Here is a 12502-nt window from a genome sequence, read left to right as displayed (position 1 = left end):
GCCACCCACACCTTCATCCCCAGTTCTAGCCTTACACTGTTCAGGGTGATAACCAAAAGGGATACAAGAGTACATTCATCACTCTGGAATTATACTGTTTAGCCAGCATCGCACCACCTGACATCTGCCAGAAAGTAGCAGCCAGTAATGAAAGGATCAAGGCATTGACATCTCTGGCCCATCCTCTGTTCAGCTATCAGCCAACACACCAACGTCTTAAATCAAGAAAGAGCTTCCTAAGATCTACAAAGATACTCGCAGGTACACCTCAGCAAGCAAGAGTCCAAAAGTGGCAGCCTAAAACCTGACACCTCAATCCATGGCTGATACCAAATGAGAGACTCCCTCCTGGGCACACAGAAGACTGCATGACTTGGAAGGTGCTGAACAGAGTGCATTCTGGTATCTCAAGGTGCACAGCCAATCTTAAGAAATGGGGCTATAAAATGGAGCCCACGATATGCGTGTGTGGAGAAGAGCAAACTACAGACCACCTATTACAATGCATCCTAAGCCCTGCCAGATGCACAATGAAGGACCATCTCACAGTGAGACCAGGGGCACTCCAAGTGGTCAGCTTCTGGTCAAAGGAAATCTTGTATAATGTCAAGTTTCTAACTTTGTGGGTTTTTTAAAACATTATAACTATACTCTCAATTTGCTTCTGACATGATAAATAAATAAAATCGTTCTGAAATAATTGCTTCCATCTTGAAGGACAGACTAAAAATCTCTATGTTCAGAATTGTGTATTATCAGAGTCAGAATAGTATTGCTTAAGTGTGTACTTAAATGTTGGCTCTTTAGGTCAGTAAAGGGCAACCTTTACAGACCAGTGGGCTAAATGTAGTGCTGGACGCCTGTCCAAACAAGGTGTGTGTACGTATAGATGCATACACACACCAGCCTTAGGACACAAAAATACCCTCCTTGACATTTCTGTGAGTAAATATTTTATTAGGCCAGAATAGACAACACAGAAAGTCGGAAAATTGGCATTATAATTCCCATTTGATAAGAATTGTAAATATAATTTCATGATACCCTAAGCTTTCAAATTAGGTTCCTGAAGAGGAAACATCTTATCCAGCGGTTGGACTCAAGTATTCTATTAGAGCAGTGTGGCTTCTGAGAAAAATTCTGACTTATCAACATAATAATGTGGTTGAGGGTGTTGTTGTTGCCTTGAAGGCAACAATCTTGTATCATTTGCCTTCTTGTTTCTTTTTATGACTCAAGGAAAAGAGAAGGCGGTGACTACGGCTTTCCTTTCATAATCTAATCTTCTTTAGGTGCTAAAGAAGTTATCCAATATTCAGTCACTTTTGCAGATACTACAATAAACAGAAACATCCCCTTTTTGCAGATATAGGTCCTAACAAAAATGTTCCTTTTTACACTTGCCCAAGACCCATTTTCTTCCTCATCTTTCTCTAGCCAAATGTTTTAGCAACATCGGGACTGGGAGGATAATGAAAAACTGGAGAAAAACAATCCTTCACTGTCAGTTGCAGTACTGTGCCTCCAATAAACAGTGCAATAAATCTTCAGCTAGGAAAGAATGTGATTCTACTCTTGCTGATCCTACTGCAGCTGTGTGTACCTGTGTAGCTCAGAAAAGGTAAACAGTAAGTGCCTCCAGAATCTCTTATTGAGCAAAAGAGAAGTGGGGAAAGCAGATTAGTTTGCATCACTAGCTAATCTCAATGTGTTCAAACAAAAAAGTGTAGATCTTCAGACCAAAATGGAAACTGTATTGTTGGAGGCTTTCATGGCCGGAATCACTGGGTTGCTGTGAGTTTTCCAGGCTGTATAGCCATGTTCCAGAAGCATTCTCTCCTGACATTTCACCCACATCTATGGCAGGAATCCTCAGGGGTTGTGAGGTCTGTTGGAAACCAGGCAAGTGAGCTTTATATATCTGTGGAAGTCCAGGGTGGGAGCAAGAACTTTTGTCTGTTTGAGGCAAGTATGAATGTTGCAATTGGCCACCTTGATTAGCATTGAATGGCCTTGCAGCTTCAAAGCCTGGCTATTTCCTGCCTGGGGGGATCCTTTGTTGGGAGGTGTTAGCTGTTGAAAGCTGGTGTGTCTTCAAGTCATTTCTGAATCATGGTATCATTAAGGCAAACCTTTCATAGGGTTTTCTTGGCAAGATTTGTTGAAAAGGGAGTTGTCTTTGCCTTCTGAGGCTGAGAGAGTGTGACTTATCCAAGGCCACCAAGTTAATTCCCATGGATGAGCAAGGATTTGAACCCTGGTGTAGTGGTTAAGTCCATGCTCAAACCACTATACCATGCTGCCTCTTGTGGAAAACCTTGCGTCCCCTTGGGGAGAAAGGTGGGGTATAAATACAGTTAATAATAACAATAACAAACCTAGTGAAAGAAAATATCATAGCTAGATGCATTGTGAAAAACAATTCTCGAGAAGGTTCAAAAGTTTTTGTTTACCTATGCAGGGCTTACCTGACCTGGCTGTTTCATTTCACATGTTCATATTGTTAAAAGGTAAAGGTTTATCTTGACATTAAGTCTACTTGTGTCCAACTCTGGGGGTTGGTGCTCATCTCCATTTCTAAGTCAAAAAGCCAGCGTTGTCCATAGAAACCTCCAAGGTCATGTGGCCAGCATGGCTGCATGGAGCGCCTTTACCTTCCTGCCAAGGTGGTACCTATTGATCTACTCACATTTGCATGTTTTCAAACTGCTAGGCCGGCAGAAGCTGGGCCTAACAGCAGGAGCTCACGCCACTCCCCGATTTCGAACTGCTGACCTTTCAGTCAGAGGTTTAACCTGCTGTGCCACCAGGGGGTCGTTCATATTGTTAGTTTTAGATAAAAAGTTTGCTTAAACCTATTAAACTACACTTCTCTGTTGTGATATGGGAGCTTATGCCCACTTTTTCTATATATCATTTGTGCCTCTGGTGCTACATTTTAAAAGAATGAATATTCACAAAAAATATCTGTTGACTGAGGCATACATCTTCTATCTCTTCCCATGCAATAAGGGGAAAAATATACAGCAGTGGAAAATTAGTTTTTCCTTTAAAACGATCTCCATTTGAAACTGGATTGCATGTAGAGAAAAAACTTGTCCTGTTTTGCCTCTTTGCCCACCAGAGGGAGCTGAGAGTGCAACACGTCCTCTTCTGATGAATGCTGACTACAGGCGAAAGTGGCAATCCTGAAACTAGGGTTCTGGCTTGTCTCAAGTTTGAAAGTGTTTGGCTTCATCTCTTTCTTTGCGCAATCTGTACTGCTGAGTATTGTAAATCGCTACTCAACCTGACATGGGCTCTTAATCTTTACTGCTTTGCTTGTTACTGGGAAGCTGATTATCTGATTGTGGTATATTTTTGCTGGAATATTTGTAACCCAGCAAAAAAAGTTAAAAATGTTTGCTTATGATCAATAACTATGAGCATCATAGGCAGAGAAGCACTGGAGTCAAGGCAAAACACATCAATCTAGGGGCCCTTCCTCACAGCCCTATATCCCAGAACATCAAGGCAGAAAATCCCACATTATCTGAGTGTGGACTCAGATAACCCAGTTCAAAGCAGATATTCAGATATTGTGGGATTTTCTGCCTCGATAATTTAAGTTATAGGGCTGTGTGGACCCTAATGCAGTTATTGTTGGGGCTTCAGACAAAATGAGTCCACACAGGTCAGTTGGAAACTAGGCAAGTGAGGCTTATATATCTGTGGAAGGTCCAGGGTGGAAGAAAGAACTCTTGTCTGTTTGAGGCAAGTATGAATGTCGCAATTGGTCACCTTGATTAGCATTGAATGGCCTTGCAGCTTCAAAGCCTGGCTGCGACTTCAAATCATTTCTGACTCATGGCATCATTAAGGCAAACCTCTCGTGGGGTTTTCTTGGCAAGATTTGCAATTGGCCATCTTGATTAGCATTGAATGGCCTTGCAGCTTCAAAGACTAGCTGCTTCCTGTCTAGGAAAATCCTTTGTTGGGAGATGTTAGCTGCCCCGGATTTATTCTTGTCTGGAATTCCCCTGCTTTTTGAGTGTTGCTTTTTATTTACTGTCCTGATTTTAGAGGTTTTTTTAAATATTAGTTACCAGACTTTGTCCATGTTCATGGTTTCCTCCTTTCTGTTGACATTGTCCACATGCTTTTGGATTTCAGTGGCTTCTCTGTGTAGTCTGACACGTTCTGTGGCTCTTTTGCATCATTAAGAGAGGAGGGGGGAAGCAGAATATTTTTCAAGGAAACAAAAGCTCACAAGTACCTTCGATCCTTTCACAGAGTTTATGCAATGAGTGCATTGGGCAGGCTTCGCAAAGCTTAATCTGAGTCTTGGCATTCTGAAGTGCTGCAGCCGTGCTAAAAGCTTGCTTCAGCGTGAGCATGACCTCATCAACCTGGAGGGGAAAAATAATTCAAAACCTGATTAGAAGATAAATAAACAGATAAAGCTAAGAAAGCTTGTTCCACGTGTTTACTCAGATTCACAAATTTAGAAATGGGGGAGACAATACATAAAAGGATTCAGGCCCATCTACACTGCCAAATAAAATCCAGATTACCTGCTTTGAACTGGATTATATTATAGTGGAGACTCATATAATGCAGTTCAAAGCAGATTATGTGGATGATCTGCTTTCGATAATCTGGATTATATGGCTGTGTAGATCCAGCCTTTGAGAAGCCCCCCTGAAATTAAAAACACCCGCTCCCATTCATTTTAGTGAGGCCAAGCTGTAGTAGGTCTTCCTTATTTGTACAACAAATTGACTGCTTAAAGTTGTTTTTGTTTTGTTTTGTTTTGTTTTGTTTGTTTGTTTTGGACAGGCTCCAGCTCTATTTCCACACTGATTTAATTATCATGAGCCAAGTTTTCTTGATTTTCAGTTATTTTTTCAATCAGATAACACACCAACACATAAAGACAACTGATCAGTGTCATACATTTATGGGCATCACTTCCAGGCAAGAGCTGCTCCTTTCTGTAGTGTGCCCCATGGAAGGGTGCTGTTCCTTTATGCTGTGAGGTTAAAAAGAACCAAAGACAAACTGCCAGCCTATTAGTAACCAGATGAACAACCCATCAGCCTTTATTGTTTCCAGACTCCAGTCTGGGCCTTGCCCCGACATAATCACAAATAGAGGCGTGCAAGATTCCCACACTCCCCCACTTTAGAGGGGGACAAACTTTACATTCTCTATGGGGAAAGGGGTCAGAGGTCATAAAGTTTCCCCTCTCCTAGTATAGTGATTCAAATCCATTTCCACACCTCGCCTCGCCTTGTAGAAAAGTTTTTTCAGTATCTCCTTTCCCTTCATATATATTTAAATATAGAGACTTGTATCGGTTAAGAAAACCAGACCCTCATTCTCCAAAACACTGGAATGCAATTAGTGTCTTACAGTAGTTTCTCCTCTATGTTTTGAACATTAAAACAACAATAATACTATTTGGGCATACGGCTACAGTTTTCTGTTTACAATGGAAAATATTGTTTAAAAGATCCTCGTGTTTGCATGGATATTTAACTGGGATTTGCTGGTTATTCAGAAACAAAGCAGCTTTCTCCTTTTAAATAAACCATCAATTGCTCTTGATCATTTACATTTATATTCCTCAACCAAAGTCTTATCTATCACAGATGCCAAAGAATAAAATCTAGGTTGTTCTTTATTTTTGGGGCTGTATGGCTAAGCTCCAGAAGCATTCTCTCCTGACATTTGACATCCTCAGAGGTTGTGAAACTAGGAAAATGGGGTTTATATATCTGTGGAATGTCCACAGGTATATAAACCTTACTTGCCTAGTTTTCAACAGACCTCACAACCTCTGACGATGCCTGCCATAGATGCAGGCAAAACGTCAGGAGAGAATGCTTCTGGAACATAGCCATAGAGCCCCGAAAACACACAACAACCCAGTGATTCAGGCCATGAAAGACAGTAACATTCTACTTCGTGAGATGCTATTAGCTATCAATTCAATGTTTAAGGGTTAAATCCCATGTTAGTCCTTCCTAAAATGGAGTCACTAAAACCAATGCATTTCAAGTGGATTGTGACTAACAAGTTCCATTCATTTCCAGGTAGGAAAGAAATTGAATGTATGATATAATGTGTTTTGTGAGCACTTTATCACTGAAAATAATCTTCTGTTCTGCTATCAACAAAGATATATAGGTATCTGAAGTCATTTCAAGTGAGTGCATTCAGGGTTTTTTAAGGCTTCTATATCTCATACTAGGCAAGTTTACTTAGCCCCATTTGCATATGACACAACAGATACCAGGACTGAAATGAGAGTATTCTCAAAATCTCATGTATATGCATTAAGAAAGAAAAGGCAGGCATCCTCCTTATAACTAGGAGGTAGTTCTGCTGATACATCATCCCAAAATGTCAATCTTTCTATTTTCTCAATCAATGGCTTTCGATCATAGTAGCACTCCCAAAGCTCTGATCAGTAAAGTGAATGGTTACGGTTTCTGAAAGTTGTAAGAAAACATAATCTGCAGGCATAAATTTAGAAACTATTGCTCAAAAGACTGGAATGGGACTAGGGGTTTCAGTAGTAATGTGGCTTCCCGGATCATCCTGTACTTTGCAGCCACAGCGAAAGCACATCACTGAATTCTGATTCAGATTGTGCCCTCATTTCCTACCTCGTGGTGATGTCATGACTCATATATTGGCAGAAAGAGAAGGAGGATGAGTGCAGAACCTCCTGACAATGGGCAGGAAGTGGTGGATACATCCACATGTTCTAGATGGGGATGCATGATTTGAGAATTAGTGCACTCAAATGCAGGTAAGAATATAGGCTTGGCGATAATAGGTGTCAGAATGCATCTGGAGATTGTAGTAGATTGTCAGCTGAGTACGAATCAGTAATATAATGTGGCTGCAAAAAATGACTGTGACATAGGCTTCATTAACAAAACTATCATTTCAAAGTCAGGCAAATTAATTATTTACTGATCAACTCTCTTCTGGAATCTATTAGTTTGAGGCCTGCATTTTAATGATGAATACAATTTGGAATTGGGTTCACAGGGAGCAAAAAAAAAAAAACCTAGCTGGCATTATGGAAATCAAGTTCCAAGAAGTAAAGGTAAAGTAACTGAGTAGGTTTTGTTTGGAAAAGTAGTGGCCTCTTCACATGCCTGAGGGCCTACCATATGGAAGACAGAAGTAGATCTTCTGGGCTTAGGTTATAGGAAGGGAGATTTCAAATGAGAATCAGGAGAAATCTTTTTGTGGGAAAAAAAACAGTTTAACAATGGAATCAGCTGCCTTCAGAGCCTGGTCTGCTAAGAATGCGATTGGGATGGGTAGCCTGTAAGACACTACGACACCGCCATGGTTCTATAAGTCTGGTGACTTGCATTGCTTCTTTTCTTGCTGCTTAGTATTATATGAACAAGTCCAAATAAGAATTAAGTCAGAAGGACATCATAATACAGAGTACTCCTTTTTTTTACAAAAAGCAGGAAGAAACTCATCACAGTTTGAAGTTATGTTCATCTCATGATAAAAATCACAGAGCAAGCTGAATAATGTTGAAAGAATTGTAGCTTACCAACGACTCACTTGCACACTGGAATACATAGCAAACGTACTGACTTATTCCCGGTTCAATAGATTCCCGACAAATGAAACCAAAATGATCAATGTGTTTTATGCCCTATAGGGAAAGAAAGAAAAAGCCAGGATACTATGAAAATGTGAATCAGTGATTATCTCAGCATACTTTGAAATCAGGAAGAAAAAAAAAACTGTACCCATGTATCCCACATAGTAATTTCCAATATTCCTTGTGGAAAGTACAATCCTTACATTGCTGCCTTATGAGAGAAAGTATAAAAACACATACACCACAGTCGCCACTTGGACAGCAATGGAGCAATAAATCTACTCTAAAAAGTGATTAAAGAAACTGAAGCTATCACCAGATAGGTTCAGCACCTTGGAGAATTCCTTTAAAATTCAGTCTAAAAGTGTTTCTCAACCAGGGGGTCAGGACCCCTGGGGGGTCATGAGGCGGGTTTCAGAGGTGTCACCAAAGACCATCAGAAAACACAAATTTCTGATGGTCTTAGGAACCCCTTTGGCAGAAAAGGCTGAAGATCTCTCCATCTGTCCAGACTCCTCCTTTTTAGTATTGATGAACAACAACTCCCAGAATTCAGAAACTGCCCCCCCCCTCCCCAATATCACCAGTATTCAATGTTGGCCATGTAGGTAGTGTGCTAAGTTTGGTGCAGATCTATTGTGGGCTGGGTTCAGAGTACTCTTTGATGGTAGGTTAACTATAAATCCCAGTGAATGACAATATCAATCCCCACCCCCACCCCAAGTATTCAAATTTGGATGTATACGATATTTTGGCAAATTTGGTCCAGTGAATGAAAATACATCCTGCATATAAGATATTTACATTATGATTCATAACAGTAGCAAAATTACAGTTATGAAGTAGCAACGAAAATAATTTTATGATTGGGGATCGCCACAACATGAGGAATAGTATTAAGGGGCCACGGTATTAAGGAAGTTGAGAACCAGTGGACTAAATCCAGAGCAGATGACATTAGAGCCGCAGGCCTCCACTATATATAGACATATTAATCATTCTGAAAAATAAAAAAAATAGAACTGCTATCAAGTGTGTTTACTTACCCAAATCTACACAGTATTGTCTCTTCCGAAAACTAAACAATACATTTACTAGGCTATGCGGTAAAAACAAAATAGGCTCCTTTCTATGGTCAGGAACATTTTTATGACTGTGTTCATTTACTTTGGCCCTGTGTTCATCAGGGCCAACCCTTTAAACAGAATGGGCATTGAATTGAGAGAACTGAGAAGGCTCTTTGCACAAGGGGATAAGGTCTAGGTGCTCTGACCTCATACTCCTCATCACAGAGGACTTTCTGAGGTAATGTGATCTCTCGCTACATGTTAAGACTCAAGGCAAGCATGAAATCCTCATGCATCACACTCGAAGAGCTCCTAATCTTTTCTGATGGCACTATTTAAAAGGAGAAATGAATATGGTGGCAATCCCAGTGAGGTAAATTCGCCCTCCACCTCTGAACTGCAGACAATGGCCACCCAGATGGAAAGATAACATCTACATTTGTGGGAGAATCAACCTAACAGCTTTAGACAGAGAAACAAATGGAGCAAAAGCAGCTAAGTTTTCCGTTTGCTGCTACATCATAAAGGGCAAAATAATTACAGGCTTGCTTTTTACTGTAAGATGTCTGCAAGACCACCACATATTCTAATGTAATTTAATGATATGGGAGATGGTGTGATGGCAAAAAAGGTTCTCCAAACACAGAGCCAGTGTTACTGCAAGTTGGTCCTTTGCTCTTTGATCTTAGTTATTTCCTAGGGGGATGCTTCAACTTGTGAACATTGTTTATTGTTCTACACAGTACAAGGAAACTCCACATAGCTACTTTGAAGTTCCATCATTTCACAGTTTACATCCATGGCCAACTTGTACACAATCAAGAACTTAGGAAAAAAAATCCTTTTTGGACTGCAACTTCTAGTATCTTTGAACCAACACATTCACTTGTGTACCTTACTCTTCAGAATGCTGTTTGAGACAAGTTGCTTTTTCAGTTCAAATGAATAAAAAAAAGAACAAAGTACTGTATATACTCAAGTATAAGCCTAGTTTTTCAGCCCTTTTTGGGCTGAAAAAGCCCTCCTCGACATATACTTGAGTCAAGGTTATTTATTATTTTTCTCTGCTATTATTACTCATTATTTTTATTTCATTTATTACTTTACTCTCTTTATTATTATTGGAAAACTTTGGATTTAAACTTTGGAAGTTTTCCTTTGGAGCCTGCGCAGGCGCAGATACTACACATGTGTGCATTCACAGAGTCCACAAATTAAAAACATAAGTACATTTACATTGAAGAAGGTTAGAATAATGGTTTAATCAAGGTTGAACACTGTTAAATTACAGTTTTATGTAAATATTAAAAAACATTTAATCTACCGATGCCTCAATTTATGTAATTTTACTGGTATTTATTTTTATTTTGAAATTTACCAGTAGCTGTTGCATTTCCCACCCTCTGCTTATACTCAAGTCAATACGTTTCCCCAGTTTTTGTGGTAAAATTAGGTGCCTCAGCTTACATTTGGGTCGGCTTATACCCAATGATATACGGTAAGATATATGGCTCAAGGAATTCTAAAATAACTTAGAAAAAAAGTTAAAACCTTGTATAAGAAATGCCTTTTGCTATTTTAGTCAGAGATGGGAATGGTTCATTTTACAAAAATAAGAGTTAGTACTATATCTCAAGTTTTCGGGGGGACAGGACGGACATATTCTTCTTAGAGTAGAGCAATGGTTCTCAACCTGTGGGTCCCTAAGTGTTTTGGCCTACCAGCTGTTAGGATTTCTGGGAGTTGAAAGCCAAAACATCTGGGGACCCACAGGTTGAGAACTACGGGAGTAGAGAGGCCCTTTTGAATGCTTGGCTAGGAAAATGGTGGCATTACTGACCAAGGGCAACTTTCCTCCTTCTGTGGAATAAGCTTCAACTTTTCCACAGCTCATATCAAAACTCATAATTTGGGCCTCAAAACCTGTTCTCAACATACCCACAAATATACAGAGTAGTTGCCTTTAACTAGATCTGCCTTTTAAAAAACAAAGCCAAAGAAATGCCTAAGTTTCAAATGCTCTGTTTTATTTTTTACTTCTGACTAGTATTGTTAGTTTCAGACCATAACAGCCATCCGTTTTCTGCTGCATTACCTTATATAATAGAATGAACTGTAAAATTCTTTCAATAAGTATGCAAAGTGTTATATCAAAAGTATCCACTATTTAATAAATAAAGAAAAATATTTTGAAAATGTTGATTATCATTAGCAAATTCTGTGAAAGGTTATAAGTGGCATATCCTCAGCAAAACTGTGAAATCTAACAGATGTCTCTGTTGATACAACACATGAATTCTTTTCAATGCTATTGTCACTTTTCTGCAAATTATATTTTGCCTAAATGTGCTGAATCCTGTCATTAAAAACAGGAAATAACTAAGCAGATTTTACAAAGGGCGCCCACTCATGTCTTCTGCTTTCACTGAATTTGTCATTTTTGTTTTGCTGTAAACATGTCCAAACATTTTCTGGTTCCCAAATAAAATTCTTACCTGAGAACATGAGGAAATATCTTTAAAGTTTTTTTCAAACACAACAGATTTACTGTCTGGACTAATAAGATTAATTTCAAATCGTCCAACCTTAAAAAAAGAAAAAAAACTGTGTCAGGACAAGAAACAGTTCACAATTATGTACAATGAAAACATAAAACCTGAGGAGTTAGAACATGCTTCTCGGTGTACATTTGGCTCCTCATGTTCACGGATTCTGCATTCTCCACTTCAAAATACCTCCCCCCCCCCCCAAAAAAAAAAACTTATCCTAAATCAAACCACAATTTTGTCAGTTTATATGAGGGACAGCATTTTAAGACATGGTTGAATCCAAGGATGCAGAGCTGTGGATATGGACAGCCAATGGTATAAAAGGTAAATGTTTCCCCATGATATTGAGGCTCTAGGGGGTGGTGCTCATCTCCATTTCTAAGCCAAAGAGATGGCATTGTCTGTAGATGCCTCCAAGTGGTCAGCATCACTGCATGGAGCACTGTTACCTTCCCACCGAAGCGGTACCAATTGATCTTCGCACATTTGCATGTTTTCAAACTACAAGGACAGATGCTATTGGACTGCATCTCCCCTTAACCTCAGCCAGATTAGCCAATGCTGAAGGAAACAGGAACTGCAATTCAACCACATCTTTGTGAGTGTACTTAGCATGTATATATGTGTGTGTGTGCGCGTGCGAGCGTGTTTTAAGATGTATCTATTATATGCAGGGAAAGTGGAGGAAAATAATGTCTTACTGTATATACCATCTAGTTCATTTAGTGGAAATTTCAGATGTAAATATTTGAGCTGCCAATGACCTGTTCACTAAAAATTAAGAAAGATTTCTACAGGGATGGTCATATTAGCTGGTTCTGCAATAAAGACAAGAAGGAATATTATAACCTGTTGAAATGCAACATATTCTGCCATATGTTTTCATGGACCTAAAGTCCACTTCATCAGAAGTTTCACTGGTAAAAGCATTATTTGCACCATAAAACAATGACAGAGCAAGAGTCTATCAAAAACACTATCCTAGCCTTTAAAATGTTTTGTCATACTATGCATTAAAAATAAAGCTGCAATCCCAGACATATGGAGAGTCAGCTATACTAGAGAGTGTTTTTTTTTTAGTAAAAATGCATCATATTGTGTTGTGATTACAATGTTATTAATTATACATATGCCACACATTTTTTCTGGTAAAGAACAAAAAAAAACATATATTCAAAGTCCCCCAGTAGTCTCATTCAAGTGGAATGGAAGTGAGACCCCATTTACATTGCCATTAAAAATTCAGAATATCTGCTTTGAAC

The 12502-nt window shown here is 39.2% G+C and overlaps 1 protein-coding gene across 4 annotated transcripts in view; it reads right to left on the bottom strand.

Annotated features, from left to right (window-relative positions):
* Positions 1-12502, bottom strand: part of TBC1D4 (TBC1 domain family member 4) — a 130874-nt gene that overhangs the window by 59225 nt on the left and 59147 nt on the right. For all 4 annotated transcript variants that reach the window (XM_060769421.2, XM_060769422.2, XM_060769423.2 and 1 more), the window contains exons 3-5: positions 11187-11276; positions 7571-7675; positions 4256-4388 (exon numbers count right to left, since the gene is read on the bottom strand). In XM_060769421.2, coding sequence (XP_060625404.2) covers positions 4256-4388; positions 7571-7675; positions 11187-11276 — 328 coding nt within the window. The remainder of the gene's footprint in view (positions 1-4255; positions 4389-7570; positions 7676-11186; positions 11277-12502) is intronic.

Source organism: Anolis sagrei, chromosome 3 (assembly GCF_037176765.1).
Source record: "Anolis sagrei isolate rAnoSag1 chromosome 3, rAnoSag1.mat, whole genome shotgun sequence".
NCBI lineage: Eukaryota > Metazoa > Chordata > Lepidosauria > Squamata > Dactyloidae > Anolis > Anolis sagrei.
The sequence above is the reverse complement of the archived record's forward strand: the minus strand, read 5'-3'. Positions and strand labels throughout refer to the sequence as shown.